This window comes from Rhinolophus sinicus, chromosome 5, assembly GCF_057876585.1.
Source record: "Rhinolophus sinicus isolate RSI-liver-muscle chromosome 5, RSI-T2T, whole genome shotgun sequence".
Lineage (NCBI taxonomy): Eukaryota > Metazoa > Chordata > Mammalia > Chiroptera > Rhinolophidae > Rhinolophus > Rhinolophus sinicus.
Genome location: NC_142505.1, coordinates 108,120,039 through 108,133,741, shown reverse-complemented (window position 1 = coordinate 108,133,741; position 13,703 = coordinate 108,120,039). Strand labels below are relative to the sequence as shown.

The 13,703-nt window shown below is 37.7% G+C and overlaps 1 protein-coding gene across 1 annotated transcript in view; it reads right to left on the bottom strand.

Annotated features, from left to right (window-relative positions):
• USP42 (ubiquitin specific peptidase 42) overlaps nt 1-13,703 on the bottom strand; it is a 32,749-nt gene that overhangs the window by 10,498 nt on the left and 8,548 nt on the right. Inside the window, exons 4-12 of the mRNA XM_074313928.2 lie at nt 8,905-9,015; nt 7,107-7,209; nt 6,114-6,181; nt 5,328-5,398; nt 4,061-4,143; nt 2,946-3,057; nt 1,982-2,122; nt 1,695-1,795; nt 629-782 (exon numbers count right to left, since the gene is read on the bottom strand). Of these exons, the coding sequence (XP_074170029.2) occupies nt 629-782; nt 1,695-1,795; nt 1,982-2,122; nt 2,946-3,057; nt 4,061-4,143; nt 5,328-5,398; nt 6,114-6,181; nt 7,107-7,209; nt 8,905-9,015 (944 nt within the window). The remainder of the gene's footprint in view (nt 1-628; nt 783-1,694; nt 1,796-1,981; nt 2,123-2,945; nt 3,058-4,060; nt 4,144-5,327; nt 5,399-6,113; nt 6,182-7,106; nt 7,210-8,904; nt 9,016-13,703) is intronic.

The window sequence follows — 13,703 nt, the reverse complement described above, 5'->3', positions numbered from 1 at the left end:
CACAGCTAGACAAGCTGCTGGTTCAAAACAAATTCAACTGGAACTGAAAGGCTGTTAAAACACGACAGCACAGAGGACAGGGTTATTCTGACATGCGGACGGGCCACCCGCAGTCTCCGCAGGGGAGTCTAGCAAAAGTTAGGCCTCTGCTCCATGAGGACTTGGAGCTTCACTTGACCCAGGCGCGCCAGCCATGCTCCTCAGAGGCCATCTGGGAGGGTGGTCAAAACCAGCTGCACAGCGGACAGAAAACGCCAAACTCCTGAGAGGGCTAAACAGCCATGATGAAAGTGTTCTGTTTGTAACAGAGTCCCTTTCCTGGAGCCCAGCATTCCTCAGGGGTCCCCGGATATTTAATCCATTAAGTGAATGGGAGTCCAGAGTGGGAACTAAACTCTCTAGCATTTAAATATACGTATGACCAGCCTTTCTCCTTAATTATTATATTCATACTCTGAGATTTTTGTATGTGTATTTGAAATATTTTACAATAAATGACTTGAATATACTTTTCTGACAAGAAATTCACTTGTATATGAAGACATGGCAACTGCTACAATGTCAGCCTGAGGGTTTGAATGGCACAGTTAAATCACATCGGGGTTATGTTCTAGCGATGGCACGCTACCTTTATCATGTGAGAAGGAAGCTGTGGTCCGATGAAGCCCGACGTGGCCGGCTTGTTGTTGACAACGCGCTGACCAATCACAGGTCGGGGAGAAGACTGGCCGGGGCTGTGGGCGGAATGAGGAAGTTCACCTCCGTTTTTCACATCGTGGGACCTGGGGACAGAGTGACGTTGCCTAGAGTTACACAGGACATCCCCTTAGAAGAGATTCACTTCTAACCCTCAGGACAGCCGGATATGCTGCAGTGGACGGAGCAACACAGGCTCACCTTTAGGTGGAGGTGAACGGCAGGTGTGCAGGTGGGAGGCAACCAGAGTAACTGGGCAAATGGCAGTTTCAAACCGCGTTTCCTCCATATCCCGGGGAGGGGGGGGGGGGGAATGCACACACGTGCCTTGTACTCATCTTTTGTTATCGGTATATGTTATTACAGTCTTAATAGTTTGTTTTCCTTTCTTAAAATGTGTATACATTATTTTGGCACCCCCTGTATACTGAGCATTTTCTCAGATCACTACAAAGAGAAAACTTCATGAAAATCCCCTTTAACGGCTACATATTTCAACACATGGGTGCGCTACAACTGATACGCTCATTCGCTACTGCTGGAAATTCTACGATGCTAATTTTTAGCTATTACAAATGAACACTTTGGAGCACATATGAGACTTTGTCCAAGGCCACACATTTCCAGAAATGGAATGAGCCAGTCCAAGAATGCAGCAGCAACAGGAGAGAAACGAGCGGGGTGCGGGTGCTGGCCCAGAAAGGCAAGTGGCCGCCTGTGCTCTGGCTGAGAGGGGACCATGCCCTGAGGCCTCCGTGGCCACCAGTCCCGCCTGCCCTTGGCTATCACCTTCCCCGTCCTCCGCATGCGTTTCACTGGTCACCTGCCCGAGCTGGGAGCTGAGTCAAACTTGGAACCCGTCCTCAGAAGCTGCCTCCCTTACTCTCCCAGCACCAGCTGCTGTTTTAAAAACAACCCGACACTGAATTTAAATATGTTGATGAGATGAACAGAAATGATGTAACAGAAAATTTGAAAATTTGTTTTCCTGACAATACCTGATATAAAAGAGAACATATGCTTGTTGACTGAGTACCGATCTAATATCACTGGTAGATACGATGGAATCATTCATCTGATACCAGAGGCCATTGCTAGCCTGCAAAAGAGCCAACAAAAAAGATATTGGATACAATTAGGGAAACAGGAAACACCAATCAGGTGAAACATAAGAAAAATGGAAATTCTCATTTTAACTGTAAAAGTCCCATCTCTCCGCCCCCAAGAATGTCAGGTATCTTACAGTGTATTATAAACAGTTATTAGCAGAATCCACACAGCTTACTTTTATGTAGCAGAAGTAATGGCCAGCATGGCAATTAAAACCAGTGTGTACCAGCACTGCATACAAAACATAAATAATCGGTTCTCCATTTGGTTGAGACATGTATGGTCGAATATCAAGATACTCAGGATATTTCACATCCTAAACAGAAACAGAAACAGGAAGAAGGAGCTTCAGTTGTGAAGACACAGAGCATCGCATGTGTTCAGGTGTGCGGTGTGTGTGTGGGGGGGACAGGAGAGCCCTAGGAGGGGGTGCGGGATGCCACAGCCCAAGATGCTCCAGGACCTGACTTGTTGGACCACATGTCAGAGACACCACCTGGGACACACCTGAACCTGTGTATTTAGTGCAATCTGACTGTATTCTTTACTTTCTTTAAACAAATCAGGATCCCCATTAAGTGAATTCTTCAAATCCATCAAAGGAGACAATAGCTCTGGACTTCAGTCATCACTTATTTTTATTAATAATTCAGGAATGGATTGTTTATTTTTCTTACAGGCTGACTTCTAACCACTTTCAATCTTCAGAAAGTGGAAAGAAAATGGGGAAATTCAGTGTACTACCAATCAGAAAACAAAAGAACAAACAAGAAAACAAACTTGGATGAAAGAGTGACAAAATGTAGCAGGGACGATTTCTTTGGACTTCAAATGACACAAGTTTTCCCTGTAGACACATTATCTGCACTAACTATGAAGCTCAGATGCAGGTAACAGTTACCAATTTCAGCATCATAAAGTCTAACTAGCTAAAAGACAGAAAAAATACACACTCATAAACACACATAACATACTACTAGCTCAATGCTTTGACAGTTTTTTTCAATACCAAGTGCTGGAAGAACTTAGAAAATCAGGTAACAAAACTGTTCAATTAGGTCATTTATAACCCTTAATAGCTATTGACACTTGGCTCTTGAAAGGCTCAATATCAAAGGTTATTAATAATATCTACATACCTTAGCAATTTTTCCTCCAGTAAAATTTGCAAAGCGTTTCAGAGAAAGTGTAAGAACATTGGAGGATCGGTGTATAGTGAACCTCTTTGAAGCTGGAACCATCTTTTTACACCTTGAAATAAACAGGAACAAAGGAGAAGATTAATAAGTGTTTCAGTCTTTCCCTTATTATTTCTCTGAAACATTCTAAATGAAGTTTCCAAAAGAACGATACTAGATGGGAAACACAACCCCTTTCAGCCAACAGTGAAAATACTAAAATTTAAAATACAAGAGGAAACTGCTACTTAGCACAAAAGAGAACAGGAAGCCAGGACCATTCTGAGATGCCCAGCCACACAGGTCACTGACATTTTTAAATTAGGCTAATACAAGTTTCTGTCAATTCAAATCCAACTGAAAAACTAATAGATTATCAGGCTGGTATAATCCTGTGAAAACAAAGCCCTGTCTAGATACAAAGGAAGAGAAGTAATGATCAGAAATGTCCCTGGAGTTTAAAACAAAGAGAAATCCCTATGGCTTGGACAGAAGACAGCCTTCCTCCCCACAAGATGAGTATTTGATAATGATTACCTATCACCTCGTGTAAAATGAAAATCTACTTAAAACACTTGAAACAGGGCTTTCTTCACTCAGGCTCGCTTGACTTCATGGGGAAACATATTAATGAATAATCAAAATTAGAGATTCTAGCAGATAGTCTCTCAGATCCTGGGTAAGACCCATGGAGAGAAAGCGCCTTAACTCCTCTGGGAGACAGGGACTCCCCTCCACCCCACCTTTCACAGGAGGGTCCAGGAAAATGCACAGACTTGTCACCTCCAGCTGCACCTTCTGCGCAGGCAGCAGCACTACGGCTGCTCTCCTTCCATCCCTCCCAGAGGTGAGGCCCCACGTCTCCCCAGGGCACAGAGGTGCGCATCTCTACAGAGTGTAAACAGGCAGACACTGTGAGCTCTGGCTCTCGGAGGACAGAGACCCAGTGTCTCCCCAGGTGGTGTCGGCAGCTAAGCGGAATCTTGAGGGTTATTCAGACACACGGAGCTCCCCCCCCACCCCCGCAGCACCGGCACCGCCCGCCGGCACCATCACCATCGGGCACATCGGCGTACTTGCTGCACTTGTATGAGTTTTCTCCGTCCAGCTGCTCCGGCTTCACAAACTGCTCCAGCGCCTTGTTCACACTCTGAGCAGCCTGGGAAGAGAACAGCGGCAACCACATTACCGCTCATGGCCACTTGTCAGAAAACAGCAGAAACAAGACTCAAAGGTGAATTTTTACGTAAAAAGAAAATCATCTTTTATTATGACATTAATTTTTAGATTGTATGCACCAAATTACCTCCCCTCCCATTAAAAAATGAAATTACAGTGAACAAAAATATGTAAAGAGGTTGCTCACTGAAGCATTATTTAAAATTGCATAAAACTGGAAACAAACCAAATACCAGCAAGGAACCAGGCATGTAAACTGGGGTACATCTACTCACTGGACCGCCACATAGCTGCCAAAGCACACACATAGGGAGGTCCCCAAACAGACGTAAGGTGAAATCCCATTCTTATAAATAGTAAATAATAGATTCTGGGATATTTCATAGCAAACTGTTAAAAAGAATTCATTCAGAGGGATGGGATCATATACATACACACACACACATATATATATATATGTATATACACACACACATATATACACATATCTATATATCTTTATTTGTCTATCTATATATATATAAATATGAGGGTGCCAAAAAATGTATACATTTTAAGAAAGGAAAAAACTGTATTAAAATTGTAATACAATGAATGACATTAGCATTCATTTGATTAACGCCATCTTTTGAGCAAACGTCATACTACACATTGCTACGTAATTCAATTCACATTGCTACGTAATTCAATTCAACTTCGAAAGTAATACATAGATAACATCTCTCAAAATGTGTACATTTTTTGGCACCCCCAGTATATGTATATCTGCAATGTTTCTCATTTTTATCTTAAGCGTGCATTACATTTGTAACCAGAAAAATAAAGCTTAAGAACAACAAAAAACAAGAGTTTAGAAAATGCAAGAAGCAAAACAATTTCTAAATAATAACCACCATCAACTTGGCTGACACAGGCATCAGAATCTGATTTTATTAAGATTTCTTAAGCGAAAAATCAAAGGGTAATAAAAATGATTAAGTGTTTTAAGTTTTTTACAATGCCTACTACAAAGATGAAACAACCACCTCTAAATAAGGTCTTAGCATATTAAATTTTTAAATTGATATTCTCTAATGAGTGTAGTCTAAATTATAAATGAACTATAAATACATGAGGTATGACTGGGTTTTTTAACTTAACTGTCACAACAATGATCCAACTTACCTTTATCTCCAATGTTATATCAAGATATGGATCAAAAGTATCAGAAACACCTTTGCAATTTAAACATTTGACTGAAATAAAAACAAAATGCAAAGTATAAGTAAAGTGTAATCATTATGGCAATCCCAACTATTAAAATGACAGAACAGAAAAATACTGTTTCAGAATAAAACACTTAAAGAAGGTATAGCTTTCCCCTATCAACTTGGGTAAAAACTTCATACTACAGTGTGAGTCAAGTGTCCTGAATTTGGCCCGCACACATTGTTGGCTGGAATATAAACAGGTAGAACCTCTTGGAAGGACGACATGGCAGTGTCAAATTAAAATATACACCCCCTTTGATGCAGAAGTTCTAATACTAATAATTTATCCCTCATACACACTTACATGGACATGAAGACAGGGTACAAAGATGTTCAATAAAGCGCTGACGGTGATTTAAAAAGATTAGAAACGGCCTAAGTATCGCTGGAAAAGGGACTAAAATAAATGGAATACTATTGCAATGCGAAAGACTGTTAGACCTATATGTGCTGAAATGTAAAAAGACTTCTAATGTTAAAAGAAAAAAGAGAGAGCGAGAGATCTAATATGCTGCCAGTCTGTTCATGCATAGGAAACTACTGGAAGGATGTCCTAGAAACAGGCAGGGGCTGTCCTTGAGAAGGGGGGATGGGAGTCTGGGCTGGACAGAAGAAACTTGCCATTCTTCACGCTCCCCACTGTTTGCATTTTTTAACCCCACACATGCATCACTTTATCAAGTTGGAAGCAAAAGTTTACCTCTGGATCTTAGGTAGCCTCCGAATATCTGACACACAAGTGTGGTAGCCTGGGTGTGTCTGTCTAATCTGAAAAACAAACAATGGCAGGAGAGATGAGTTCTACAGAAATTACGGATGCCATAACCATCTGTTTAAAATCTATTCGAGTTTAAAAGCAAGTACATCTGTGAAAGGACAAAAATTCAGGCAGAGAGCCACAAAATAAAAGGATATCAGTATGTGTGGCAGTCAGAGGACAGTCTTCCTGACCAGGACACAGGTTGGGTAGGAGAGGCAGGAACAGAGGCAGGATGGGGTGAAGGAGGGGCTTTGAAATCAAGGCAGGAACTTGGCCCTGAAGCAAAGAGGAGAAGGAAGCTACCCTAAATAAGCCCGTGACGCTGAGTGTGAAGACTGGCTGGTGAGGGTGGGGACGTGGAGCGTTTTTCTGTTCCCTAGTCCATCCTCACCCAGACAGTGGCAGCCTGGCTGACGCAGCGCAGGCAGCAGTGGGAATGGAATGGAGGTTCATCCGCATGTTTAGGAAACAGCAAGTGGATTAGGACTTATTGTCTAATTGTTTCTCCAATCTTCCTCATGAGTTTGCATTTAGACTTTAAGGAAGAAATTGCAGGAATTGGTATCTGACCAGAATAAGAAAACTGCAGAGAACAAATACAGGGTCAGAGGCTGGAGGTCAACAGAGAAAATGTTGGGCACAATTGGAAAGGAGAAGTAGTTTGGATCTGCAAGAGATGCTGATATTCTCATATTAAATAATAACAGGACCAATATTCATTTCCTGACATCTATAATTAAACAAATCCAAATTGTTACAGTCAGCATATCTTTTTACATTTTAACCATTTTAAGATAATTGCACATGAGGAAGAGGCAGGGCAAAGTCAAAAGGTGATGCAAACACAGAGCTCTGCACCTTCATCGGAAAAGGCCAAACTGAATTCTGGAAGCTGGGGACACTCAGGGAGAAATGACCAGCCGCTGTACTTACTTATTGCTGCCATTCAAGCATGCTTTCTGCATAGCATCAACAGTGTATTGAAGGAACTCATGGGCATCTTCTTGGTTTCCAAAACGGAAGTGCCTAGCTATACCTGTAAAGTTTAAGACAAAGCTTTATCATCACATAATATGCCCGGGTTATAACCTCCAGTTACATCTTACAGCAGTGTTGGTTAGAAAACACCTGATAATCATTTAATAATGGAATAGTACTAACACGAGCTACCCTGAGAAGAGCCTGGACCATCCCCAGAGAGTAGCCACAGTGATGCTATGGCGTTAGCCAGGTAATAAAATTGTACTTCAATAATTTCAACTTGGGCTGTATTTTCTCAAAAATTTCCAAATGTATGTTAGTGCACACATCTTAAATTTGGTGCTAGATCTCCCTAAGGGATTCCATGGAAAACATCAATGTCCAAACCTACCTAAATTCTATCCTGATCACCTACAGATTATATTCTCAGTTGCACAGTAACACTTCAGTCCTATTTCTAATTGACCAAACACGTGCAAGACAAAATTACACAAAAAAAATCGAATGTATAAACAATATAACAATAAAACATTATACTATATAGAATTTTGTGTATGAATATATATATTAGCTTAAATCATGAATTGCCAATATTCTACCAGTTATGACCTACAAAAATGCCAATTTCATGATTCAACCATGTGTGTTTATATGTTCATGGGTGTATATACACATACACACAGCAATGACATTTTCTTAAAGACTAGGTTTAAAAATGTTAATTATGCCTGAAATATATGTGTGTACATATATATATATATATATATATATATATATATACACACACATGTGCATATATCTATATGTATATTTATACACACACACGTGTCTATCTAGCTCTATACCTACATATAAATAATTAAACAACAAAAAAATCACTCTCAGCTAAAATTCTGCCAGGATCCAACGATGTTAAAAAATGTTTGCATTTTCTGCTCTGGCCTGTTAATAACACCAGGGCCAATATAGCACCTCTTTAATCTTTAGCAGCTTTTTAGGCAAAAGGATTATAGTTTGTAAATGTATAATTATCCACCCCTATAATTACCTAGATAGATACCAGATTAGGTGTTTTTTTTTTTTTTTTGGCATGCATTTTTTATTCCAACTCAGTTAATTAAGGTGGTGTAAAAGTTTATTGCAAAAACACATAGGAAGTGCATAAGAAAATTTTATGCAACCTGTCAGGATCATTACAATGCAAGAGAAAAATTTAAAAGTAATTTAAAAATTAAACAGAAAAAGTGAAATTTATCCACAAAATTGCTAAGTTATGAGAATAAATTTTTCTTTGAGTGAATAATTAACTTCATTTTGGCAATTACTGTCACTATATATTGTAATATTCATTATCTGAATTAAGATGAATTCAAAACTATTTAAAGAAATCTGTGGGACAGTATTAATGTTAGTTTTACTCAGCACAGAAATCCAAATATCTGTGGGGGGGGAGGGAATCTTTGTAAAATTATCAATAATTTTATTAACAAATTGAGTTTAAAAAATTTTTAATTTGCTTATATTAAACTGAATACTGCCTTCTTTATTATAGTGTCATCTTTTGCTTTAAGGTTTCAAAATGTATTCATATAGTAAATGTTTTACTGAAACTGTGTTATTAAAGACATCTCCATGTATAATAAAATACATTTGTTTTTTATAATACACAAGGGCTCATCTCTTACCAGTTAGGCCATTAAGACCAATTAGCTAATAAATACTAATATAAACTACTATAGATGATACTTACGCCGCATCTCATTAATGACAAACATCGGTTTAATAACATCCCCAGGATTACTGAGTGCCTGGGTAATATGTGCTTGCATTGTACACATCATACAAAATCCTTCAGCATGACCTGAAAGATAACAGATGATAATCCTCCAAATTAGTAAAATATGGCTGCATGTATACATCAAGGGATATTATAAATAAGGGACACACTCCTGAAATGAAATAATAACAGCTACCATGTGTCAGCATTGAAGTATATACTCTTATTCATTTTCATTTAATTTTTCAAAAAATCCAAGTGATAAGCATGTACTGGCTATATTTTACGAGAGAGGAAACTGAAGCTCAGAGTTTAAAATTTGCTCAATGTCAATTAGTTATTAAGTGGGTAGACACACAATAATAGAGTCATACTCTAATTTCAAAGCCTGTCTTAACTGGAAAAATAAGAATTTTTTTCTTACACTACCATGTATCTCAAAGGGTAAGAGAATGTCTCCATACTAGGGACTGCAAATCTCTCTGTAAATATTCTGGTTTTTTGGTCTCTGTTGCTGCTTTTTTCTTTTTTACACAAGTTTCTAAAAGCGTGAAAACCAGTTGGTAGAGGCCACGAATGCTGCTAAACACCCTATGCAGCGCAGGACAGCCCCCACAACAGACAATTACCCAGTCCAAAACATCAATAGTTCTTAGGTTGAGAAACACTGTCTTAAACTACAGGCTCTCAGAACCTGCCTAACAAAGCTTTACAAGTCTCGAAAGGACCAAACTATTTCCAATTAAATGTATCTCAGAACAAAGCTAAAAAATATTTATAGGAATAATCATTTTTTAAAAATCCAGCACCCAACAAAAAATTCTAAAGAATACAAGGCATGCAAAGATGCAGGAATGACCAATAGCAAGGAGAAATAAACAGAAACAGATCCAGAAATGACACAGATAATACAATCAAAAGACAAGGACATTGAAAAAGACATTATACATATATTTATATGTTCAAGAAGGTAGAAAAAAAGCAAGCACATGTTAAGAAAAGACATGGAAATAGGTCCAAATCTTTACAAATAAAAAGTAGAATTTCTGAGACGAAAAACACACCAGGTGGGATTAATAACAGATTAGACACAACAGAAGAAAAGATAAGTGAATTTGAAAACTTAGCACTAAAAGTTATCCATAATGAAATACAAAGAGAAAACAAAAACCTCAAAATAATAAAAAAGATAAGCATATCAGTGAGCTGTGAGACTACCTCAAGTTGTCCCTAATAATATGGATTATAATAATTGGACTCTGAAGGTGAAGGACAGAACGAATCATGATTGTTTACAGAAGTACAGCAGAGGGAGTTTTCTTAGGGTGATAGAATGGTGTTGTATCCTGACTTGAGGTGGTGGTTACAGGAATCTATACCTGTGTTAAAACTCATAGAAGTGTACACCAAAAAAAGTTCACTTTATGTTAATTATAAAAATAAAAGTTTTTTAAATGACTGAAAGTTATGCAAATTTGAAATAGTCATAGACATAAGAGCCTCAATAAGCCCCAAACAGAAGAAACATTAAAAAACTACACAATTGCTTAAGACAATGATAAAAATTTTAAAGACTAAAAAACATTATGTATATAGGAACAAATGTAAAACTGACAACAGACTTTTCATTAGATACAATGCAAGCCAGAAGACAGTGGAGTAACATCTTTCACGTATTAAAAATAAAATGTCAACACGGAAATCTATACACCATGAAAACACCTTTCAAAAACAAAAACAAGACTTCCACTTCTGGGAAGATGGAGTAGAGGTACTTTTCCCTATTCCTCCCCCTAAGTAAAACAAATAACCCTAGACACTGTATATAAAATAAACATAAGAAGACTGTGACAGGCAGAGAGAAAAAGACAAGCTATAACCTCAGGACGCACGGAATGAATGGTGCTGAGTTCCCTGAACTTTCTTTGTACCTCATATATTCCAGACTTGATGCTGAAGACACCAGCAACCTGGAAATATCAAACAAATGGAGAAAACAAAGCCCCAACGAAAGCTTGCTTTCTTTAGCCAAAAGACTAGGAAGGGGGCAGCCTAGCAAGACAGAAAACTTCCAGACAGTAATCACTCTAGTCTAGCCAAATACCATAGAAAAACTGTAGCCCCGTCCCTACCCATGCCAGCAAAGGGCAAATGAGGAGCCTAGACTTCCAGTTGCCAGGCTGTACTGAGGCATCCCAACCCACCCACTGAGGTAGTGTTAGGGAAGGTGGATTAGAAACTCATCCACGCTGGGTGGTAACAAACCACAACCCCCATCTCAGTGTCAGTGAACATCAAGTAGGGAGCCTGGGCTTCTCCCCCCACCCAGTAGTAGAGTTCAGTTCATCGAGAGGTCATAATAATCTTAAAGGACAGAGCTTCGAAACAGATGCAGCAAACTGATAGGACAGAAAGAAGAAACAGATTCACATACATATTTTATTTCAACATCCCTCTCTCACAACTTGATAGAATGAGCAGACAGAAAAGCACTAAGGACATAGAAGACCACCTAAAAACATTATCAGTTAACTAAACATAACCAGTGTTTATACAAACTCCAAAAAACATAGCAAAATACACATTGTCCTTAAGTACACATGGAACATTTAGCAAGCTAGACCATGTTCTGGTGTATAAAAGAAGTCTCAAGTTTAAAAGGATTCAAACAATAGAAAATATATTCTCTCACTGCAATGGAATCAAACTAGAAATCAGTAACAGGACAATTTCTGGAAAATCCCCAAACATTTGGCAACTAAACACACCTCTAAATAATAACAAGGACCAATTAGAAAGTATTTTAAACTAAATAAAAATACATGACATATCAAAATGTTTGCAACTAAAGCAGCCCTTAAAGGGAAATGTATAGCATTAAACCCTTATATTGGAAAAATGAAAGATCTCAAGTCAGATGACTTAAACTTCGACCTTAAGAAACTAAAATAGAGCCATTAAATCCAAAGGCAAGTAGGAGAAAGGGGATAACAAAAACAGTAACAACCATCAATGAAACAGAGAACAAAATAAAAACGAAACCAGGAGTTATTTGAGAGCAATTAAGATGAATAAAGCTCTAGTCAGACTAATCAGGAAAAAAAGAGACACAAATTAACATCAGGAAAGAGAGATAGAAAAATCACTACAGATCCTAAAAAGATTGAAAGGATAATAAGAAAACATTATGAACACTTTTATGTCAACACATTCAACAACTGAGACAAATTCCTTTAAAGACACAAACTACCAAAGGTCCCTGAGGAGAAAATAGATAACTGAGTAGGCCTGTATCTATTAAAGATATGACCAAGTGGGCTCATCTCAGGAATACAAGACTGGCTTAACATGCAAGCAAACACTCCACATGGTGAAGGGCAGCTATAAAAAATCGACAGCTAACATCACGATTAAAGGTGAAAGACTAAATGCTTTTCCCTGAAGGTTAAGAAAGAGACATGAAAGTCTACTCCACCACGTCCATTCAACACTGTAATGAAGGTCCTGGCCAGTGCATTACAGCAGGAAAAAGAAATAAATAGCATGCAGACTGGAAATGAAGAAGCAAAATTTTATTTATTCATGAATCACGTGATTGTTTCTATATAAAATCTTAAGAAATCCTTTTCTAAAACAAACTACTGGAATTAATAAGTGAGTTTAGCAAGGCTGCAAGATATAGGATCAATATCCAAAAATAAATTGCATTTCTATACTCTAGCAATAAACAATCAGATATTGAAATTCAAAAAATATTACCATTTATAATAGCTTCCAAAAAATAAAATACTTAGGGATAAATCTGATTTTAAAAATGTGCACATTATAGTTGTACACTGAAAACTACATAACACTACTAAGGAAAATTAAAGATCACCTAACTAAATGGAAAGGTATCCCTTGTTTGTGGATCAGAAGACAATATTGTTTAGATGTCAATTTATCCCAAATTGATTTATAGATTCAAAACAATCCCAATCAAAATCCCAGGAAGCTTTTCTGTAGAAATTAACAAATTGATTCCAAAATTCATTTGAAAATGCAAAGGACCAAGAATGGCCAAAACAACTTTGAAAAAGAAGGAGTTATTGAAAAATAAAAATAAATATATAAAATATATGAAGTACTGAGGGAAAAAATAAGAAAAAGAAGAACAAAGTTGGAGGACTTACCTGATTTTAAAACTTTTAAATATACGGTAATCAAGACACTGAGTTATGGTGTAAAGATAAACAGTGGAACAGTGGAACAGAATGGAGTCCAGAGGAGAAAAGACTGTCTTTTTAACAAACAGTGCTGGAACAACTGGACACATCCATATTGAAAAACATGAACTTCAATCCACTATTCACACCATAAACAAAAACTAACTCCAAATGGATAATTGACCTAAATAGAAAAGCTAAAACTATAAAAGTTCTAGAAGACAACATAAAGAAAATCTTTGTCACCTCTGGTTAGACAGACTTCTTAATACACCTAAAGCACAATTGATAAAGAGAAAAAATAATGAAGAGGCATTCTTCTAAACTGAAAATATGCTCTTCTAAAGGCAGTGTGAAGAGACTATTTTCTCCAGACTGGGAAATAATACTTGCAAATTACATATCTGATAAAGGACTTCTATCCAGATAATATAAAGAACTCTCAAAACTCAATAGTAAGAAAATGACCCAATTGGGCAAAAGATACAAACAGGTGCTTCAGCAAAGGAAACATACGAATGGCAAATGACCATATGGAAAGATTATTCATTGGTGAAGTGCAAATTA